General features: G+C 36.1%; 1 protein-coding gene across 1 annotated transcript in view; it reads left to right on the top strand.

The window, feature by feature from the left end:
• Nucleotides 1-21,764, top strand: part of LOC138720927 (golgin subfamily B member 1-like) — a 44,367-nt gene that overhangs the window by 10,979 nt on the left and 11,624 nt on the right. The window contains 11 exon segments of the mRNA XM_069857361.1: nt 226-335; nt 671-788; nt 1,700-1,791; nt 2,774-2,924; nt 6,223-6,332; nt 7,280-7,403; nt 8,010-8,140; nt 9,652-9,761; nt 10,022-10,190; nt 10,562-10,666; nt 10,926-21,764. Of these exon segments, the coding sequence (XP_069713462.1) occupies nt 226-335; nt 671-788; nt 1,700-1,791; nt 2,774-2,924; nt 6,223-6,332; nt 7,280-7,403; nt 8,010-8,140; nt 9,652-9,761; nt 10,022-10,190; nt 10,562-10,666; nt 10,926-21,764 (12,059 nt within the window).

A 21,764-nucleotide genomic window follows, 5' to 3' on the forward strand; every position in this document is an offset into this window, starting at 1 on the left:
AATTACAAAGTATCTCCACTCAAATGCTATAATAATGAGGCTTTAAGAATACCAAGATAATCGCGTTAATTGGTAGTTTCTCACTACATTTCTTATTATGTTTTTCTTTAAATGCAATTGTCTTACATAAGTGTATAACTTCCAGTTGCTGAAGGAATTAAACCCAGGTCTTGTATTAATAATCTTTCTAGAGTTTTAAATAGCTTTTTGTGTCTGGTTTCTTAGCACAAGTGAAATTGAAAACGGAGGAGGCCAGCAAATCGGAAGCCAAGTTTTTGAAAATGAAAGCTTGGTCTAAATCAAGAATCAAACAACTGGAGGATGAACTAAAAAATGTATGTGTAACATTATGTTTAATATTCCATGCCTGTTCTCCAAGCACAACAGCTTTGTAAATTTGACTGAAAAAAGTAAAATATGGGATAAAGGGTAATATTAAAGTAATTTACTCAAAAGTGTATTTATATATGAATTAAGATAAAAAAACTGAATGGACATAAAATGTTGATACAGGATGAAGTTTCAACAATAAATAGTACAAACTGGTGTTACCAGAATTCAGGAGGAAAGTTGTTAGCGATTAGCTGGGCTTTCAAGTATTAGAAAAACGGCTATTCTGAGTATGGTGTTTTGGTGCATTTGAAAAACTCATAGCTATTTTTTCTTGTAGTTTTCATCAAAGAATAATGATGTATCTGCCCTAAGCAATCGCGTCGCGGAATTAGTAACTGAAAATGACGAGCTACAGTCAAAACTGCAGTCGCTACATGAAATCAAAACTCAAAATGGTAAGAAAGCAATCTTTCTTTTGCATATAATTCAAAATAAAGAGGCAAAGATAAAGGAACTTTGTAATTTTCAATGTTTCAAAGTGCATATTTTTTTAAAGACGCATTCTGAAGTACTTAACTCAGAGCTGCAGCTCAGCTTTTCTTCCCCTAAATGTATTGGGTGGATGGTTGGACTTCATGATCTTAGAGGTCATTTCCAACCTTGATGTTTATATGATTCTACCCGAGCATCTTGTATTATCATCATAGAATGGTTTTGGGTTGGAAGGGACTTTAAGGACCATCTAGTTCCACCACCCCTGCTGTGGGCAGGGACACTTCCCACTGGACCAGGTTACTCAAAGCTCCATCCAACCTGGCCTTGGATGCCTCCAGGGAGGGGTCATCGATGACTTCCCTGGGCAACCTCTGCCAATGTCTCACCACCCTCATCGTGAAGAATTTCTTCCTAATGTCTAATCTAAATCTTTCCAATTTAAAGCTGTTTCCCCCTCACCTTATTACCACATGACCTTGTAAAATGTCCCTTTCCAGCTTTCTTATAGCAGAGATGCTGCAGCCCTCTGATCATCTTTGTAGCCGCCTCTGAGCCTATTCCAGCAACTCCATATCCTTCTTATGTTGGGGATTCCAGAAATAGATTATCTCTGACATCCTTTTTCTAAACTGAAAATGGCAGAGTTTTCAGATCCCCAGTCTCAGTTTTTAGCTTGTTTATATTTAAATCGCTCATCAATATTTAATTATCAAGAGGTCAGTCTCATGAGTAGATGGACAACACAGGTCAACAGAGGTCTGCTAACTGAAATGAATTACCAGAGTTTGCATTTTAGGTCTTTCTTTTAAATATGTATTGATCTTCTTGTCAAGGTTTCATCTTAATGAGCCAAATTCATTCTGTTTTGTAGAAGAATTGCTGACTAAGCTGGAAGTGTACGAAGAGCAGCAAAGGAAGTTGCAAGCTGATCTTGACCAAGTCACAAAGAGAGCAGCTTCGCAGGTTAGCTTTTGTATTGACTTGTATGAGTTACTGATTAACACAGTGTTAATTAGACTTTGAAAAGTGTATTGGCTGGATTTTGGAGCTGAAAATTAATTTAGTGATAAATGGAATTTTCAGTGTAAGTACCTGTTCAGTTGGATAACAAGCGGACAGGTTTTGAACTACTTGAAAGGGCTGGTTTCTACTTACTATGTAACTTAAATTGTTTTTCCAAGCAGTTTACTATTTATTTGTTTGCATTTAACATGAGTCATCGAAGTGGCTGTTATTTTCTATGTAATGTGAATACCTTTCCCTACGTATTTCAGGAAATACGTATATATTTCACTATGTATTTCAGGAAATAACTGCTGTAACCTTGACAAACATACAGGTCCAGATAAGAAAATAAGAGACTTGGGGGTTGCTAAAGGGTTTAAGATGGATTAACAGTATATTTTAATCACCACAGCTTTGTGCAGTCATACAAACAGAGCCAGTTTGAAAGAGTTAATTATATTTTGCTAAAAAGAAATATATATTTTTTCTAAATTTTATGAAGAAATTTGTTTTGTAAAAGCTTAAAATAGATTTTATTTTGATGGGAAGGCAGAAACATTTTTATCCTGCTCGTGGGGGAAAAAGTTAATAGAGATTTGTTATCCTACATAAAGAGTTGAATATTGTTCTACTTTGAAATGTGACAAGATGGAAATGTGCAACAAAAATATTTTGGTTAAAAACCCCAGTTTTTCATTTAAAAATATTTCAGATAAGATGTGCAGCCAGTAGTGGCATTTTTGATGTTTTACAATGCGGTGTGGCTCACTTTTTACATCGTCTACAACAGCAGTTATCATTACTTTAATAGATTTATTTATGCAAAGTGGTGAATTATAATGGATTGTTTTCTCTGGGAATAGTTTGACAACTTAAATTGTTATTTCTGTTTACAGTCAGATTTGGTAAATTTATTTTCATGCACAATTTCTCTTGTTAGGCCAGTGAATCTGGTAGCGCGGATGAGTTGCAGAGTCATCTTTTAGAATGGCAAGAAAATGTGCCAGAGACAGAGGAGTCTCGTGATCAAGTCAGAGAAGAGAAATCTGCTATAGCCTTGAGAATGGCTCAGATTGAAGAGGAGAGAGAAGGTGAATTGTTTTATTTACAATACAATTATATTTTTTATATACATATCTCTTTAAATATATATTTATGTATCTGCTGTGCATCAGATTGAACTGATAGCACACCACTGTGGTTCATTTCTGTAGTAAGAAGGTTTGTATAGCTGGCGAAATTGCTTAAAATTGCAATTTCTACTTTTTCTTATCTCCTCGAATCTGTTTTTTCATACATTCATCGTTTTGGGATCATTTTTATGAGTAATGTGCTTGTTCTGTTTGCCATCTGAGTTGCTGCTCTGAAGACTGCTTGGACTTTGAACGCTTGTTGTCTGCAAATAAATGATCGATGATAAGAAATTCACCATTGAAATATTAAAGCTGCTTAGTACAACCAGTGAAGGTGTGGGGAACTGTAGTGTTGGTTTGAATTTAATGAATGAAGGTGGTTCTTTAGTAAAATGCACCTGACAGGGTTTCTCTTTAAATATAATTAACGAGAAACCTTTCTTAGAATATTTACTCATCTCTTTGGACATGTTGATTGTGTAGGGCAGCTGAAGAACATTAACTGATAATGGTATGAGCTAGTTCAAAATAGTAAATTACCAACTGAAAATAATATTTCAAGTAATTTTCTAAATTATTATAAAACAGGTGATGAGAAGGTGCAGCAGATTCTATTAAAACTTATAAGATCTGGTTAAATTACAGTTTTTACTGCTTCTTTCCTTGCCATCTAGTACAGGATTATATTTGTAGTCCTCTTAGTTAACTGTGTGGGGATTAATGGCAAATCTTAATGTGCACAACCTCTCGTCATAAATAATCCAGTTAGTTAATCTGAGCCTTCTCTTTTTCACCTGCGATTGAATTATTTTTCATTTACGTGATCAATTTGGAAGTTCAGTATGAAAGCAGAGAAGTGTTTTCAAGATCGGGTCTCTGCTTTTTGAGCCATTTACACATGTAGCGCTTTGGGATCGAAAGAGAATAATGTTACCTTCCTTAAAACTACCTTTTGTCTCATCTGTAGTAACTACAGATCCACACGTGATGTTGATAACAGTTGTACAATTTCATCTGCGTCCGTCTGTGTTTAATTTTGCATTTTTTCCCCTTGGGATAAGCATGACTTTTCTGTTTCTTTTTTTCCTGCCGTTACACCCGATGAGCCCTCAGCGTCCCTTCCCCCTCCACTCCTACCCTACACTGCGATTGGGTCAGCCAGTGAGAACTGAGTTTCCCATCAGTTTTGTGCATGCAGGTTCCTGCAGCGATGGCAAATTATAATGTACTGCTGCTTATTTCTTCCGTTGTTGCTTCCTCTGAGGAAATCGCCAGCAGTGCCTTATAAGCTTTGCCATCGATGGTATGTGGGTTTTAGCAATTCGTGTAACAAATGCTGGGTTTAACTTGATTTCTTTTTTTTTTCCACCTTGCAATACCTATTTCTTCATGGGTATTAACCGAATCATCTTCCTTCGTTTCGATTTGTTGTAACAGCTGACTCCATATTTAGGTTGAAACCTTATCTGGAGAAAAATTGCTTGGCTTCCTGCAAGTGGTTGTGGCCAAGAATCAAAATTAATTTAAATATTCTCAGTAGTGTTTGAAGTTCAGTAGTGTTTTTAAAAAATTATATTGCAGAGCTTTGTATGTATGTGTTAATATTAGCTACCAGTATTTTAGTATATATATAATCAATATATAAACTCATTCTATCCCAGTCCATGACAACTGGTCATATGTCAATTGTCTCTTTTGGGTTGATATATGGAGAGCTACAAAACTGTAGAAGATGAAGTATTCATTACATTTATAGGCTGAGCCTTGTATCCTCTGCAAACCACTAAAGAGAGTGATATTTAGTGTGAATAGTGATGCAAGGCAAGACAGACACACCACTACTTAATTTAAATGGAGTATCTGAAGAAGGGACTTCTGAGAAGTGTTTCAGTTTTCTATTAGATACAATTGCAAATGAAAAACTCTCTAAGCTGCTATAAAACATTAGGAAAACATGTTTATTTACTAACTGTTGGTAAAGAAATGCTGATTTTAAATGAAAGTGTTCTAATACTCTGATTTTTTTCTTTAACTCAGCTGTAATTTTTCATGTGACAGTGATAATTTCATTTTTCTTTTCATTATCAAATATTTAGGAGCCTAAATATTTTGGGTTCCTAAGGGGCATTCGGATTATATTTAAAAGCAGATTACTTCAATATCAACTTCCAAGAAATTGAATTTTTAGGTTTTTTTTCCTCCAAAGGAAGAGTTAAATTGTTATTGGACGAGGGGGAATGGGTATAAGCTAGAGAAGGACAGGTTTAGGCTAGACATAAGGAAGAATTTCTTCATGATGCATTGACATAAGGTCTCTGAATTTTGCATGCTGTGAGCACTACTGTGGATGGATGTGGTTACATTGAAAGCTGAATTTGCAAATATCTCATTAATCTAAATTTCAATTAAAGTATGGAGCCAGCTTTACTTTCATTTCTTTTCCCTGGCTGTTCTGTTTTGCCTGCTTTGCATGAGACATCTATTTCCTGATCTGTTCCCCCAAATATGTTTTGTAGTATCACAAAACAGATGGGAATGTACTTGAAATGAAAAATCATTTCTAACAATGAACAGGATGCATACCTAAGCTTTCGTATTCCAAATTTATTTGGTGTGTTTATTTACAAGTGATTCTGTATTTGTCTTGAAAAGAATGGTGTTATTAATTTCTGATAAGGTGGTTTGATGCCAGTTTGCAGTGTAACACGTGCTTGTGACTTCCTCAAATTATCTGGCTTTGTAGCTCACGCTGTAATTAAAATTGAAAGGGACACATTTCATTTCTGTAGAAATGGATGTGGTTGTTGAGATTATAAAAACTACAGCTGTCTCAGCTGATGCCTTTGTCGTGCAAATTAAGTATATTTTAACCCTGTAAATTGAAATGAGATAGAATTTGGCATTTTAGTTGTCTGGCATTTTATTTTTAATATCAACATAACCTCACCCTTTCCAGCTTCCTGTATAAAGTCTTCATTTAGAGCTGATGAAGAAGTAAAGTTAGATTTCAGTTTGCTTCTTCTTAGTGAGATACGCGGACTTTATTCCAATGTTCTACGTGGTAATGTTGGAGGGAAATCACAAGGTGAACGTAATGAATTGCTTCTTTAATCTTGTTCCTGTCAGTCATTCGTAGGGACTTCAGCCTGTCCCTAATCTCTTCTCACGTAGTAGTGTCTGATGTAAATGTAACTGCTTTCCTGTGGCACAAAACTGATTGAGGATGACTGGTTCTTTCCTGGCTGCTCTGATCCAGCCATGGTCTCAGGGCAACAGGAGCTGGAGGAGGAACTGACCACAGCTCAAGGAATGGGCAGGCTGCAGCAGGCCAGAAGAAAAAGCAATCAGACCAGCAGGAAGCTTCAGGTGGGTTAAAAAAGATAAGCATTTATTTTTACATGTATGTTAGCAAAAATGTGGGAAGTACTATTATTTATGTGATACTTTACACTTAAATATATTAAAGCCTTAAGAGCTTTGGTTGTGTAACTGAAAACTTTGGTGAATTTAATGACTGCGTATGTAGCCGGAAGGTGAGAAATCCTTGAATAATCAGTTTACTTAGATTGAAAAATAACAAGCCTGTGGATTAATTCACATGCCTGAAGCTGTGCACATGCTGAATATGTTAAGGCTGTTTTTGGTTTAGATACAGTCTTTACAAATCTCTTCGTTGGAGCTTTAAGTAGTGTCAGTTGATTCAGTTGTACTTCTGTGTAGTCAATGCTGTAACTTGCATGGGAATTAGGATGTCATTGTCACTGTAACATACCATTGGAAGAATAATTTTATGTTTAGTTAACTCTGATACTTTCCCCTCAGATTCAGAGGACCCTATTACCTTTACGGGACAGATTAAGCTCTCCAAACACAGTTAGTCATTCACATGTCTCAGAGTGTCTTCAAAGGCCTGGCAGATACCCTACCAAACCTGTGGGAGGCTTGGATTTTCTGGAAGTAATAGGTGGAAGCTGGGCAGGTTATTCTGGTATCCACTGCGATCCCACACACACTTAGATACCTGAGTCGCTTGCTGGGTTTTAGGAATTTTAATTCATAGAATCATAGAATGGTTTGGGTTGGAAGGGTCCTTAAAGCCCATCCAGTTTTAACCACTTGCCATGGGCAGGGACACCTCCCACTGGATCAGGTTGCTCAAAACCTCATCCAATCTGGCCTTGAACACCTCCAGAGATGGGGCAGCCACAACTTCTCTGAGCAATTGAAACTACACTTCTAATAACACAATATGTATTTTACCCTTGCTTCCTTTCTTCTTTTAATTAAACTTTGTTCTCATGTTTTGTGCGTAGGAAGAATACAACTTTGATAGAAAACAGTCCTTTCAGGAGCTGAACGTCACTTTGGATAGCACTGATTCAGCTGAAGGAGAAAATATGGGAGGTTGGTGGCCAGAGTACACTTCACCTAATGCAGGTGTGATAGCGACTAGACAGTTTATTAAAGCATGCACAGCATCTGTATTTTGTGTCTATTTTTGTTTTCAAATTCAACTAACAACCCATTTGTGGTGTATTCTAATCTGTGTTGAATTATTTTGGCTTCTGTTTTCTTCCTTTTCATTTCAAAGCATGTGCGTGCTGGATGAACTGCCTAGTTTTGGTTCAGAAGTAGAATATAAATATGACTGAACAAGGCACTTGTTTCAGCCTTGGTGCCCATGGAATATCATGGGCAGCAAGATTGTGTGTTTTTTAAGTTACGAGTCTCGTTCCTGTGAATGTGTTTCCAGTCTATATAATTGTTACGTTGCAAAACAGAATTGCATTCTGTTTCTGTATGCTTTTAATTTGAAAATGAAGATCTTATGTTTTTAATGACAATGTTTTTATATCAATTGTAAAAGCTGCAAATTCATCTTTTTTTGTAAAAATGGAATAGACTCACTTGCAAATTTTCATACAGACCAGTTTACTTTGTTTTCGAATGGATGCTTAAGGATCTGATCCTTGATGGAATCTGATCCTTCAGGAGTTTTCATAGACCTTGCTTGAAATAATTTTTCTTCTTTGACTTAAGTAGGTTTACGGAGTGTGGTTGAAGAGTTGGAATTGGAAAGAAATCAACTGCAGGAGCAAATTCTTTTCCTAGAAGAGCGTTGTCAGGATTTGGAAGATAGAGTGCAGCTTCAGGGTAGAATGGAGGCTCTTCAGGTGAGCTTTTGCAGTTGTGTAAAACCTCATAGCATAGGAGAATCATTTTAGTCTCTGTTTATGTTTTTACTGTCATAGCCTACATCAAGACAAAAAGTCAATTTACAGCTAGCAAAGCTGTCTAAACCCCACTTCGTACTTCATGATTATGTTGGCAGAGGGTGTACAAATACTATATTATGCTTTGAAGTGAAGCTTTTCACTTCTGTTCAGTGAAAGTAAGTCATCACAGAGAAAATTGTTTGAAAGTAAGCTTTGCTATTTGTTTTAGAAGCAGTAAAAGGCAACATTATTTTCATTATTCTTTGTGGGGGCCTTTGACAGATGAGCTAGCATTAGATTTTGTTACTATTGGCATAAGTTTTTTTTATATATACACATGTATTTATAAAAAAGAAACTGTTAATATATATAAAAAATAAATAAAGTCTATTGTTAGATATATATACACACAATCTAAACCCCAGATATTAATTTAGCATATATTTATATTGTAAAATTATTCAATAAAGGAATAGTAAAGTTAATATTCATCAGAAAAGTTATTTTTAATATCGCCAGACTGACAAGTTACAGTATTTGATAATTTGTAAGCCTTATTGTCACTAAAATGATACAGTTAATCTCTTACTCAAATTGCTTCAGATTTGTTGCGTTACTGATTCTTCCGTATCCATTAAGTTGCATGTATTTAAAAAAGAATTAATGATTTTAAGATGAAAGACAGCCTTATATTAACTATTCCTTAGTTGTAACAAAGCCTTTCAATACAGGTAACGTTTGATGTAGATGAAGAAGGGCAGCTATTGAGGGCGGTACAGGTGTGTTCTGCCTCCTCCAGAGTGGTAGCTTATTTTCATTAGAGGTGACAAGTTTGCCATGTTTGTCTTGTTTGCTGTTGATTCTGGATGTGTGTTTTGCTTTTGGATTTTGGGTGCTGTTGCCAGGTTTCTTGTGTGGTTTGATTTTTGGATTGGTGCAGTGGATCTGGATAGAGTAGGAGATTTTTACCGTGTTTTTCAAAAACCCAACTGTGTGAATGAAGCTTGCTTACTTTTTCTTTCTTCCACAATCCCCCGTATGCAGGTGTTTTGCATTCCGTAAAACCGAAAAAACAGAGAAAAACCTTTCCAAGTTGGCTACTGTCTTCCAGCCTGTGGGGAAAGTAGTTTTTCAATGCAATAGCTCCCTGTTAAGATGAGTAAGCTGCCTTAACACAGTTATGAGTGTGTGTGTTGTTTTGGGTATAGAATTGTCCTTGAGCTCATGCTGTCGTAGCGTTGCTGAAGCATGAAAGGTAAGTCACATCTATTCAAACTAGTATCTCATCTGAACTTGTGATATTAGCATTGTATTTTGCACTGCTATCTGCTAAAGTACTAGAATAAAGATCTCTATGACCATGTAGGATGTAAATCTCCCAAAGAATCAGATTTTCATGACTCACAATTATCTTGTGCTCTTCTGGATGCTTTTATGTGATAATCCTCTTCATTAATGTTTTGTTGCAGAATGAAAATGAACGTTTGCAAACTCAGCTCACGCAATTACGCAATCAGCAAATGCGAGATACGGAAAAGAATCAAATTCTCATCACTGGCTTGAATGAGCAGCTTAAAGGGTAACGTAAAGGTTCTTCACAGCTCTGTACAGGATTAGCGTTCTTTGCTTTAACCTTAAACTTCTAATGAGAAACATGATCTCTTAAAAAGAGTTACTGAATTCCTGCTTCTGTTTGCAGCAATGTTATTTTTGTACTTGCAACTTTCAATGGAAAGTGTAAAAGTAGTTCTTTTAGGAGCATAGTTTGGGATTAATAAGTTTAGAAAGCTTAGAGCAAGCTTTGTTTTCAAAATATCTAAATATGTATTTTCTTCTTAGATTAAGTGACAGAAATAGCTTCCTTGAAACTTCACTTGCAGAAAAGGAACAAAAGCTGTTGAGCACAACAGAAAAATTAGAACAAATTGAAACTTTGAGGAAACTGCTTCAAGAAAAGGATCTTTTGAACAAAGAGTTGGGTGAAAAATTTGTGCATACTGAGCAAAAAGTACGTTAAAGTTATTGTTAAATATTATTTAATTTGTTAGAACTGATGAGCACTAGCTATAACTTTCTGTTTGTGTCCCAGCAACAATATTGCTGTTTTCCGTGCCTACTCAATTTCTGCTGTTTCTTTACAGTGTCATTGATTTTTAATTCACTTAATTGCTTTGCTTTAAGTTGAGTGTAATGATATCTTAGACTCAACACAGAGCTTTGCGTGCAAGTATTTTTATTGTGGTGATAAGTTATCCTCGTTTATTAATTCAAAAGCATAAGCTCCATTGTTATGCAAACTTGATATTATAACTCTAGAATCATATTAAAATTGTGATGTTATATATTTCTATTTCATCAACTTTTATTTTTCATGCTAAGCTGAATGAAGCCTTAAAGAAATGCAGTGTTTATGAAGTGGAGAACACTGAGCAGAAAACACTCATCAGTGATCTAACAGAAAAAGTTGCTGCGCTGAAGGAAAAGGTAACTCATCCAAATGAAGTAAGAACAGAAATGGTATGTTCTTTTGACACAGTCCATTTAAATGTCAGCTGCTAAACATTTCATACACTAGACTTTCCGTATGCTAAAACAATCTAAAGAATAACATGGTTGTCTTGTGACTGTAAAGATGGGTACAGATTGATTACCTTAGATACTCATTGTACATGTGCAGTGTAACTTCCATTCTCCCTCTAACACTTTCAAAGTTCTCTTGTAACATTATTTTCTTGATGTTTAGACGTTGAAACAAGACGGCGTGGTGGAGTCGATGCAGCTGGATCTGGACCAGACAAATGAAGAACTCGACAAATTGAATACAAGCCATTTAGAGGAAAGATCTCAACTTATTCAAGATCTCCAGAAATGTGAAAGAGAGATTGATAATCTTAAAGAAGCACTGGCAGAAAAAGACAGGGAGATGTCTCTCCTCTCTTTGAATATGACAGAATATTCTGAACAGGTTATCATTCTGAAGCATCAAGTGCAATGCAAAGAGGAAGAATTACGAGGGATGGAAGAGGCTTTATCAAAGGCTGAAAGGGAAACTCATTTATTGAAAGAAGTACAAACAGCTGATATAAGAGATGCAAGTGTGAAGATGTCTGTCCTTTCAGAGGAAACTAATACAATGAGACTAGAGCTAGAAAGAGTTAGAGCTGAGAATGAAGCTAAAGCCAAAGAAAATGAGGAATTAATAAGGCAAAGCAGTGAGAACAGCATAACAATTAAGGATCTCTGTTCTGAAATCAAAGCCAGCAGTGTCGCATACCATAACAAACTGGCAGAGTGTGAATCACAAATTACTTTGCTGAAAGAACAGATTAGTAAATCATCTCAAAAGCTACAAGAAACAGAGGATAAACAAAGAAAAGAAACTGAATATTTGAAATCTCAGCTTGAGGAAAACAATACTCTAAAGGAAGAATGGAACAATTTGCTTAAAGAGAAAGAGAGTAAAGCACAGACACTTGAAAATGAGTTAAAATCAATTAAAGATTCGTACAACAAGCTGGTTTTGGAAAATACTAAAAAAGATGAAGAGTTGGCTGAGTTATCTAGGAAGCTTATAGAACATACTGTGCATCAGGAAACAATTACAAAAGAATTACAAGAGAAACAAGAGTTCATTATTTCATTAGAGCAGAAGCTTGGGATTTTGGAGCAGCAACATGAAGAGGCTAAACTTAAATTAACTGGAGATCTGAAAGCCAAAGAGACATGTTGTAAAGAACTTAATAACCAATTAAATGAAATACACAAACAAATGAACAAGATGGAAATAGAAACACAGGAGAAAGCTTCAGCTAATAAACAATTGCAGGCAGATCTTGAAGAGAAAGAAGAAAAATTGGTAGAGCAAATGAAAGCAAATGAATGTCTGAAACAAAGTCTAGATATGCTGGAAAAAGAGAAGGAGCAGCTAATCAGTGAAAATGAGAGTTTGTCCAAACTGCTGGATGTAAAAGAGTGTGAATTGTTAAAGAAAATCCAGGCTGTGGCAGAAATAGAAAATAAGTTATCTGTTAGCACTGCTGAGTATGAAAAAACTCTTTCAGTACTAAACTGTGATAAAAATGCTCTGGCAAAAGAGATTGAGCAACTTTCAATATTTGCCAAGCAAAAAGAAAATTCGGTTGCAGAACAGCTGCAGGAGAAAACAAAGGAATGTAATACACTAGCTGATCAGTTGTGTGAAAGCAAGAAACAGGTGCAACAGTTGCATGAACAAATGCAATCACTTGTCATTCAGCTGAAGGATACTAGAGACAAAGAAATAAAGAAAGAAGAAATGTTAAATGATAAATTATCTGAATGCGGTAGCCTGATCCAAGAGCTCAGCCATAGTAAGGAAAATAATTTGCTACTGCAGGAACAAATTCAAAGCATAACTTTGGATTTTGAAGCTGCAAAGAGGTCTCTAGAAGAGAAAGTCCTTCAGAATGATTCATTACTTAAGGTAGTGGATGAGAATAAGTCTTGTATTGTAGAGTTGCAGGATGAACTTAAAAATCTTAGAGATGAAAAAACTAAGTTATCTCAGTTGGTAGAGGAAAGAGACCTGTCTGAAAAAAGTCAAAGTTTAGAGCTTGAGAAGCTTCATAGGCAGATTTCTGAAAAAACAGAAGAAAATGCAATGTTAAATAATCAGCTGCAGCTCTTAAACAAAGAAATGGATGTGCTTAAGCATGAAAAGGAGGACTGTTCAAGCTTGTTGAGTGAGAAGTCACAGGAATGCGAAGTTCTTCAGTCACGGTTGGAACAGCAACAGTCTGAAATTACTTCAGCAAGGCAACAAGCACATACAGCCGCTCTAGAAAATGAAAAATTGAAAGCAGACATTGAAACTGTTAACGTAATGGTAATGAAAAAGACAGATGAAGTAGCTGCTTTAACTTCCCACTTGTCCCAACAAAGTCATAATGTTTTAGCTCTGAAGGACCAAATTGATGGCCTCTTGATTGAAAAAGAAAAGTTAAAAATTGCCTTTGATGAAAAAGAAAGTCTCCTTTCTGAAAAGGAAGCTTTGATTCAGCAAATGAAAGATAGTAAAATGGCAGGAGAGGGGCAATACATGCAAATCATTTCAGATCTGCAAAACCAAATACAAGCCCTAGGGTTTGAAAGCAGTCAGCTTAGAGACACAATGCAGGAAAAAGAAAATGAATTAAAGAGGCAAGCTCAAGAATTAAAGCTACTAAAAGATAAATCTGAAGAGTCTGATGTGCTTAGGGTTCAACTGTCTGAGAATATGGAGGTTATTTCTGACCTTCAATATCAGCTTAAAAATGTGACAGAAAAATCATCTCAGTTGAATGATTCAATTATACAAAAGGATGAATTTTTAAAACAAAAATTAGATGAGTACATCAGTTTAAAAGCACAGCTTTCTGAGATGCAGGATTCTTCTGTTTTGCAGCAGAAACAGTTGGAGCTTTTAGCCTCTGAAGCAGAACAATTAAAAGTGCTTGTTTCAGAAAAAGAATTAACCATCAACAGTATTTCATTATCTAGTGAGAATGTAAAGATGCAACTTCAAGAGAAAGAGCATGATTGTGAGGTCTTAAAGAAACAGGTGATAGAGCTGGAGGAAGTGAGAGTGAATTTACAAAAAGAAATACAACATCAGAAAAGCATAATAAATGAGATGGACCAGTCCTTATCAGAAAAGGATTCATCTCTTATGGAAAATAAAAGTCTCCTCGAAACTCTGGAGGAGAAAGCAAGGAAAGATGAAGAAAAGACAAGTTTAATTTCTCAGCTTAAAAGTCAAGTACTTGAACTAACGCAAGAACTACAGAAATCTAAAGAACTAATCCATGAGAAAGACAAAGCCTCTTTAGCTCTTCAGGAGAAAATTGAAGCACAGTATGAACTAAGAACTGAGTCGAATGCAGCTCTTGCGAAGAAAGAAGAAGTTATCGCTGGTCTGCTTAATTCTTTGAAGGAGAAAGATACCTGTATACAGTTGGCAGATAGCAACGTTAATGTTCTTTCTAGTGAAATTGAGCTTCTCAAAGGAAAATTAGAGAAAAGCGATGCAGCCATGAAAGACCTTACTAAGGAATTTCAGGAAAAGAATGAGAAGCTTGATAGTAATCAGAAAAAAATTGATTCTTTGACAACTGAACTTGACTCTCTTAAAAATGAACACCAAAAAGCACTAGACCAAATAGGGAGATGGGAAGAAGAAAGACAGCAAAAAGAATTGGCTGTGGAGTCTCTGCGTGTGAAGTGCACTGAACAGGCAGATAAAATAGTGAGTTTGAAATTAGAGTTGGACAATGCCAATTCCAAATCGTCTCAAGACTGCCACGAAAATGAGCTTTTAATAGGTAGTCTGCAGTGCCAGGTAGAGCTTTTAGAGAAAGAAAAAAATCGATTGCAAGAAGATGCTGATAAACTGATGGCTGAAAACGCACAATTTACTACATCTCAGAATAATTTGCAGAAGAAATTGGAAGAGCTCCAAGAAATCAATGGAAAACTAGAAGCCAGTGAGAATTATTCAAGAATGCAGATAGATGCTGTCAAACTGCAGATGAAGACTGAAAAAGAGAAGTTACAGATGCAGGTTAGTGTGAAGGGTGAAGAACTTTCTAAATTAGAACTTAAATTTGAAACTCTAGAAAAAAGTCTACTCGAGTCAGAAAACAAATGGGTGGCAGAACTTAATAGGGCAACTTCACAAAATAGTAATCTTACTGAGCAACTCAGCAGTTTAGAAAGTGAAATGAAATCAAAGGATAGCAAAATCCAGTCTTTGCAGCAAGAGCTGGATCTTATAAAAGAGGAATTAACTCAAAGCTTATCTCCATTACTTAGCAGTAGGCTTTTATGTAAAGAAGAGAAGTCGCAGACTTCAGGTACTGAACTGCAGTTAAGTGATAGTAAAATTCAGTTGGAAAAATTATCTGCTCTGGTAACCACTATTTTGAGCAAAGAAACAGAAGGAGAGCAATTGCAACTGGTGCTTTTAGAAAAAGAGAAAGAAATAGATGCTATGAAAGATGAATTAAAACGTACCCAGTCACTTGAGAAGCAGAAGGAGTTGCTGCAGAATGATATTGAAAAGATAAAGTGCAAATACAAATCTGAAATTGAATGTCTGTCAAAAGAAATGGTCACAGTCAAGGAAACCTTATATAAACAACAGTCTCTCTTGCAAGAAAGGGAAGAGTCTTTTGCAGAAATAAATAAGCAGGTTGAATTTCTTCAAGATGAGATAAATAAATCAGAAGAAATAGTAAAACACAGTCAAGAAAAACTGCACTCTGAAGGTAAAAAAGTAGCTGATCTCCTTGAAGAAATGGGAAAAAAAGATCAACTCATTGAAAACTTAACTACCCAAGTAAATCAGCAGAAGAATTTAATTTCTGGTCTAAGCCAGCAACTGAAAGAAAAGGACTGTTCTGTTACCCAGATCATGGAATCACTGTCTAATGAAATGCTCAATTTTTCTGAAGAGAGAAGTAGATTAAATACCAAACTGCAAGACCTTGAAGCTGTTCATAATAGTTCTGTAGGGGAACTAAACCGAGTATTGCAGGAACTTGAAGATTGTAAGAAGGAACTGGAACAGAGCCAAGTTACATTAAGCAGTAGAGAAGCTGCGTTTAAAGATTTAATGAATGAAAAAGAGGAGATGCAGTTTAATCTTGAGAAAATGGGCAAGGAAAAAGAGAATCTGAAAAAGAAACTTCAGGCAGCGTTGATAGTAAGACGAGATCTAATGCAAAAAGTTGCAAAACTAGAAAAGAGTGGACAGGAAGAACTAGAGAAAGAGCAAAAAAAAGCAGAGGAGTTGTTGAAGTATGTCAATGAGTTAAGAGACAAGCTGAAACTGTTTGAAGTACAGAACAAAGATTTGGAAACTCAGCTTGGAACTTTGAAGCAACAACTTTTAGAAAAAGATGCCAAAATAAGTGATTTGACCGAAATTTTGTCTTCAAAAGCTTCTTATTTAGAGGAACTCGAGGGCAATATTGCAGAACTAAATGATGTCATTGCTGAAAAACAAAATTTATGTGAGCAGAACCTAAAATCTTTAGAGGAAAAGGACTGTATGCTTGCTCATATGCAATCCATGCTTGATGAAAAAACAAGTGCATATGAAGAACAACATTCTCAGCTGCTTTTAGCTCTTGAAAAGGTGAAGCCTGAGGCTAAGAAGAAGGAAGAATTATTGGAAAATTTGAGTTCAGAAGAGCCTAATTTAAGTGCTGGGGATGGGAGGAAGTGTCTGGACCCCAACAATGAAATTAATATCATAAATGAATTAAAAAAGTACAAAGAGGCCTTAGAGAGGGAGCTTTTGGTCAGTAAAGAAGATATTAAAAAAATTCAGAAAGAAAGGGAAGACCATACAAAACTTGCAGCAGATTTTGATGAACAAAAAGTCCACTTGGAGAATCTTAAGGAAGAATATAAAGCACTCTGGGAAGTTCTTCAAACAAATAGTAAAGAACTTGACTTGAATCAGTTAGAAAAGTACCCTCTAGGGAAACAGCTGACTTCACCTAAGGCAGAGCTGGGAGAAGAAGCTGACCTGGAGAACTTGGAATCAGACAGGCCAAGAAGCAAAGTTCAGGTTGCATCCTTAGAAGAGTCAGAAAACATCACTTCAGTGGCAAGTAAAGACACTGAATTAAAAGAACTAAGAAGCAGTTGTGCAAAACTTCATGAGGAAAGAGAAATGTTAAAGAAAGAGTTGAAAAAAATATTACATGAATTTGGTGAAGAAAGAGTTGACTTGGAGTCTTTGAGGCAGCAGGAGCAGTGCCAGGAGCAATATGAGAGCAGCTTGTTGAAGGCCATGAAACAGCTACAGAGAAAGCTGAAAGCATATGAGGCTGAAGTTGTAGACATTAAGTCAGTGCTTGAACGTGTGAATAATGAGAAAGAAGCGCTTGTTAAAAAAAGTGAAGAGGATCGCGTGATAAGCCAGGAGAAATTGCAGAGGTTGAGAATTGAAGCGGAGAAGGAGGTTGTAGAAAAGAATGAAGAAATAGAAGCTTTGCATTGTTCACTTAGGGATTTCAAAGGTAAACTTGATCTGGAGAAGGAATTATTAAATAAAGCTATAAAGGAGGGCCAAGAAGAAGCCCACCTTTACAAAACAGCATTTGAAGAAATGAAGAGTGAGAAAGAGAAACTTCTGAGTTGTTTAGAAAAGTCTGATTTGGAACTAATTAATATGAAGAAGGAGGTAAAACATTTCAGTGAAGAAAACAAAAAACTTGAGACAGAGCTGTGTATGCTGCGTGAGAAGGCTGAGATGAGCAGACCTGTGGTGTCATACAGAGAGCTTAAGGAAGAAAACAATGCTGAAAAAGAACTGGGAGAACTTTCTTCACGAAATAATTCTCTTCAAGGAGAGTTACAAGGTGAAGGCACCGCTCTTTCACCATTAGAGGCTGGGAAAACTAAGCAGAGAAAAGCAACAGAATGTCAAATCCAGAAGCAAATTCAAATGATTGAAGAGCCACTGACAAAAACTGCAAATGTAGATGATTCTAAACCACAAGAGCAGAGAACTGTAGCAGAAGAGAAGTCCAGAGAGCGCCTTCAAAGAAAATTGCAGGCGGCTTTAATATCACGTAAAGAAGCCCTGAGAGAAAATAAATGTCTAAAAGACCAGATTGACAAGTTGCTGTTGGAAAGAGAAGAGCTGGTGAACAAAGCAGGTATGCTTGAACACTTGTTAGAGCTTGGTAGAGAAAACCAAAGTTCAAGTACTGTTTCTCCATTGCCTGAAGAGGAGAGCCTTGTTTCTGAAAATGCTAGACTGTTGACTGAAAATGAAAACCTCACTGCGGCATGTGAAAGTCTTAAATCCACCATGGAGACTATAGTTCAGGAAAAAGAGGCCTTTTCTTTCCAACTAAATACCTTAAAAGATTCTCAGACAGTTGAATTAACAGGATGGAAGGCTAAACATAGTGAATTAAAGCAGGAGTATGAATCGCTTCTTCAGGCTTACGAGAATATCAGTGGCAAAATAGCAGATATGAGGCAAGTTATTGATCTTACTAGAAAAGAGAAGCAAGAGGCTATTCAAAGGCTTAGGGAAGGAGAGTCGGAAAAGGAAGCTCTTGAGAAGCGTTTACAAAAACTCATTGATGAAAATGAGGTTATTAAGAGTCAACTGAAACAACTTGGTGAATCCAAGAAAGTAGAAGTTGATGAATTACAAAGTAAAGCAGAAAAGCAGATCCGTGAGCAAGAGGCAAGGATTCAAGAACACCAGGATCGTCTTCATGAACTCACTGATCAGAATCACCAGCTAATAGAGGAAAACGAGCAGCTCAAACAAACTTCGGAAAATTTAAAGCAGGCTTTAGAGAAAATTCAGACTGAAAATGATACTCTTCATAATAACATCTCTGTAACTAAAGCGTCTTTGGGAGAACTCCAAGTTCAAATGGAAGTCTACCAAAATGATATGCAATCTAAAATCAGTGATGCGTTATCTGAGAATGAATCACTGTTAAATGACATTAATGTGTTAAAGGATAAACTCTCTGAAAAAGAACATGATGTGCTTGTCATAGAACAAGAAAGAAAATTAATTTCAGAAAAAGCACAAGAAACTGAAAAATCTTTGGACCATAAAAATAATTGTCTAACAAAGCTTGAGGTGGAATGTAAAAGCCTTGCACGGGAAATTGTTAGTCTGAATGAAAAAGTAAAGATTTTAGAGGACGATAAATGTCTGTTACAGGAAGAATTAGAAAATGTGCAAGAAAGTTCTTACAAAGTAAAGAATGAGAGAGAATTTCTTGAGACAGAATTGCTTAATCATGTTAAAAAAATGGATCATCTTACTGATAAAATGAAATCAGCACAGGTACAGAATAACTTGCTGTTACAGCAACTGGAAGAATTAAAGGCAGAAAAGTGTCATGTGGTTAGAGAAAAAGAAGAACAGCAGTTACACCTTGTAAAAATGTTTGAGGAAAAGGTGAAAAGTGCTCAGAGGGATAATAGTGGAAGTAAAAACAAAACCAAAGAATTGCAGGAACTCTTGAAGGAGAAACAGCAGGAGATCAACCATTTGCAAAAGGATTCTATCAAGTTCCAGGAGCTGATTCTGGATTTGGAAAGATCTGTGAAACTGTCACAGTCAAGAAGTGAAAAATTCGAAAAGGAATTAAGTAACATGTCAGAAAAGCTTGCAAAGTCAAATGAAGAAATACATCATCTCAAGGGGAAGCTTTCTTCACAGATGAGATTGTTGGATCAGGCAAAGAATGAAGTGGACAGGCTTACAGATGAGAATCTAAATTGGAGAAAAGAACTGAAGAAGAAGGAAGATGAACTACAATTTCAAAAGAAAGAATATGAGAAAGAATTGGAGTTAAATCTTCAGCAGTTAAAATCGGCTCACAAAAGAGAATTTTTGAACTTAGAGGAAAGATATGGTGCCCTTGAGAGGGAAAAAGATAGGGCAATTAGTGAGATTCGTGGTTTGCAAGAAGAAGTTGGATTTAAGGACTCTCAAAACAAGACACTTCAAGCAGATTTGAATGCAGCTTTGGCACGATTAGCTGCTTTTACAAAGTGTATGTCCTCTATTCAGGATGACCGCGACAGAGTAGTCACTGAAATGAAAACCTGGGAAATGCAGTTCAAAGAGGCCATCCAAAATAAAGAGAAACAGCTAGAAGACGGTAATAAAAGAATAATGACTTTACAGGATGAATTGAAAGACAAAATGACTCAGATTCAAGAACTGAATATCAAATATTCTGTAGTAGAGGAAACGAAGAATGAACTTTACTTGAGGCAAAAATCTGTTGATACGCAATGTTATGAAGAGCTCTGCAGAGTAAAGGAAGAAAATACGCTTTTTTTTAACAGGCAGCAAGAATTGGAGGGTGTTCTTCAGTCAAAAGAAGAAGCTTTGCAAGCACTTCTTAAAGAAAATAATTCTCTTAATGATCTCATAGAGAATAGTAAAAGTGCGGGAAGAGAGATAAAAGCTCTAGAAAGTAGTTTTACAAGACAGGAACAAGAATTGCAACAGCTTCTGGCTGAGAAAGAAAAAATTAATGCTGAATTGCAAAAGCAGATTACCATTTCTGAGCAAATGAAGATCATGCTAAATAATAAAGACAAAGAAATTTCCTTACTCATTTCTTCAAAAGGTGATGAAATTTCTGACTATCTGGTTCAGGTACAAACTCAACATAGAAATCAAATCAAAGAGTATGAACTTCAGCTGAAGTCTTTGCAGACAGAGAGACAACAGTCGGAAGAGTCCTGTCAGAGGATGGAAAATGAATTGAGAAATCTCCAGATGAAAGCAGACAAAGCATGTCAAGATAAGGCTGCGACTGCCAGTGAAATAGATGCTTTTAAAAAATCAATGTCGTCCCTTCAGAATGATCGGGATAATCTTTTTTCTAAATACAAAGAGCTGGAACATCTTTACCAAGATGTCTTAAATCAGCGGGACAGTCTTATAGTTGGCAATGCTAGTGAGAGTAATGCTTTGAAACAAGAATTAAGGATACTTCGCAATCAGATAGATGATCTTCATTCTGAAAACGCACTGCTAAGTGCACAGCTGATGAAGTATAGGGAAGATCTTAACCAAGTTTTGTCTCTGAAAGACCATCAGCTGAAAGACTTACTTAAGCAGAAATTGGATTGTATTAAAAGCCTTGAACAAGAAAAATATGATCTTCAAAAACAAGTAAAAGAAGCGCAACTTTCCAATCAACTGCAGAAGGAAACTGCTGTGTCATTAGAACATGAAAATAAAAAACTAATGTCTAAAGTAAATGATTTAGAGTCTTTAATTGCATCATTAAACAAAGAGAAACTCATTTCTAAATCTGGAGAGAAACTGCTAAGTAGTGATAGTGTTCAGAAAAAAGAACATGTATCCAGTGGACAGCATGGAGAAAATCTTCTGAGGAAGATTCAAGAACTCCAGACGTCGAGAGGCAGAAATACTAAGGATGCAGATGAAGAATATAGTAAGACTCTTGTGACTCTTGAACGTGGACATGAACCTGATGGTTTTGCAGAGAAAATTATATTAGAAGTTCAATCACAAAATCATGAGCTGAGGTCCCAAAATGAAGCCTTTGGGAAAGCAATGACTGCTCTGCAAAATGACAGAGATAGGATTATAGAGGACTTAAAGCTACTTCAGAGCAAATACACATCTGAACTCAGGACTGAAAAAAAGAAAGGAGATGAACTTGAAGCTCAATTGGATGGCTTTAAATTGCATCTTATCAGTATGCTTAAAGAAAATTCTCAGAATCGGGTTGGTTTTGATGCTGCAGATAAGGTTACACTTGATCAGATTGCTGCTGAAATTGAAAATCTCTGTAGGACATTAGTCAGTCGTGAGATGGAGATTAGCAGGCTTTCCTCTGAGTGTGGGAATTATGTTCATCAGATTGAAGCATTTTCCAAGGCTATGGCCAGTCTTCAGGATGACCGAGACAAATTGCTGCAGGAACTCGGCAATCAGAAGGTAACTTCTGAAACAAAACAGGTCACAGCTTCATTTCCTATTGGTTGCAACAGCATCCATGTGATACATTCTTTTAAAAGTAAT

Source organism: Phaenicophaeus curvirostris, chromosome 5 (genome assembly GCF_032191515.1).
Source record: "Phaenicophaeus curvirostris isolate KB17595 chromosome 5, BPBGC_Pcur_1.0, whole genome shotgun sequence".
Lineage (NCBI taxonomy): Eukaryota > Metazoa > Chordata > Aves > Cuculiformes > Cuculidae > Phaenicophaeus > Phaenicophaeus curvirostris.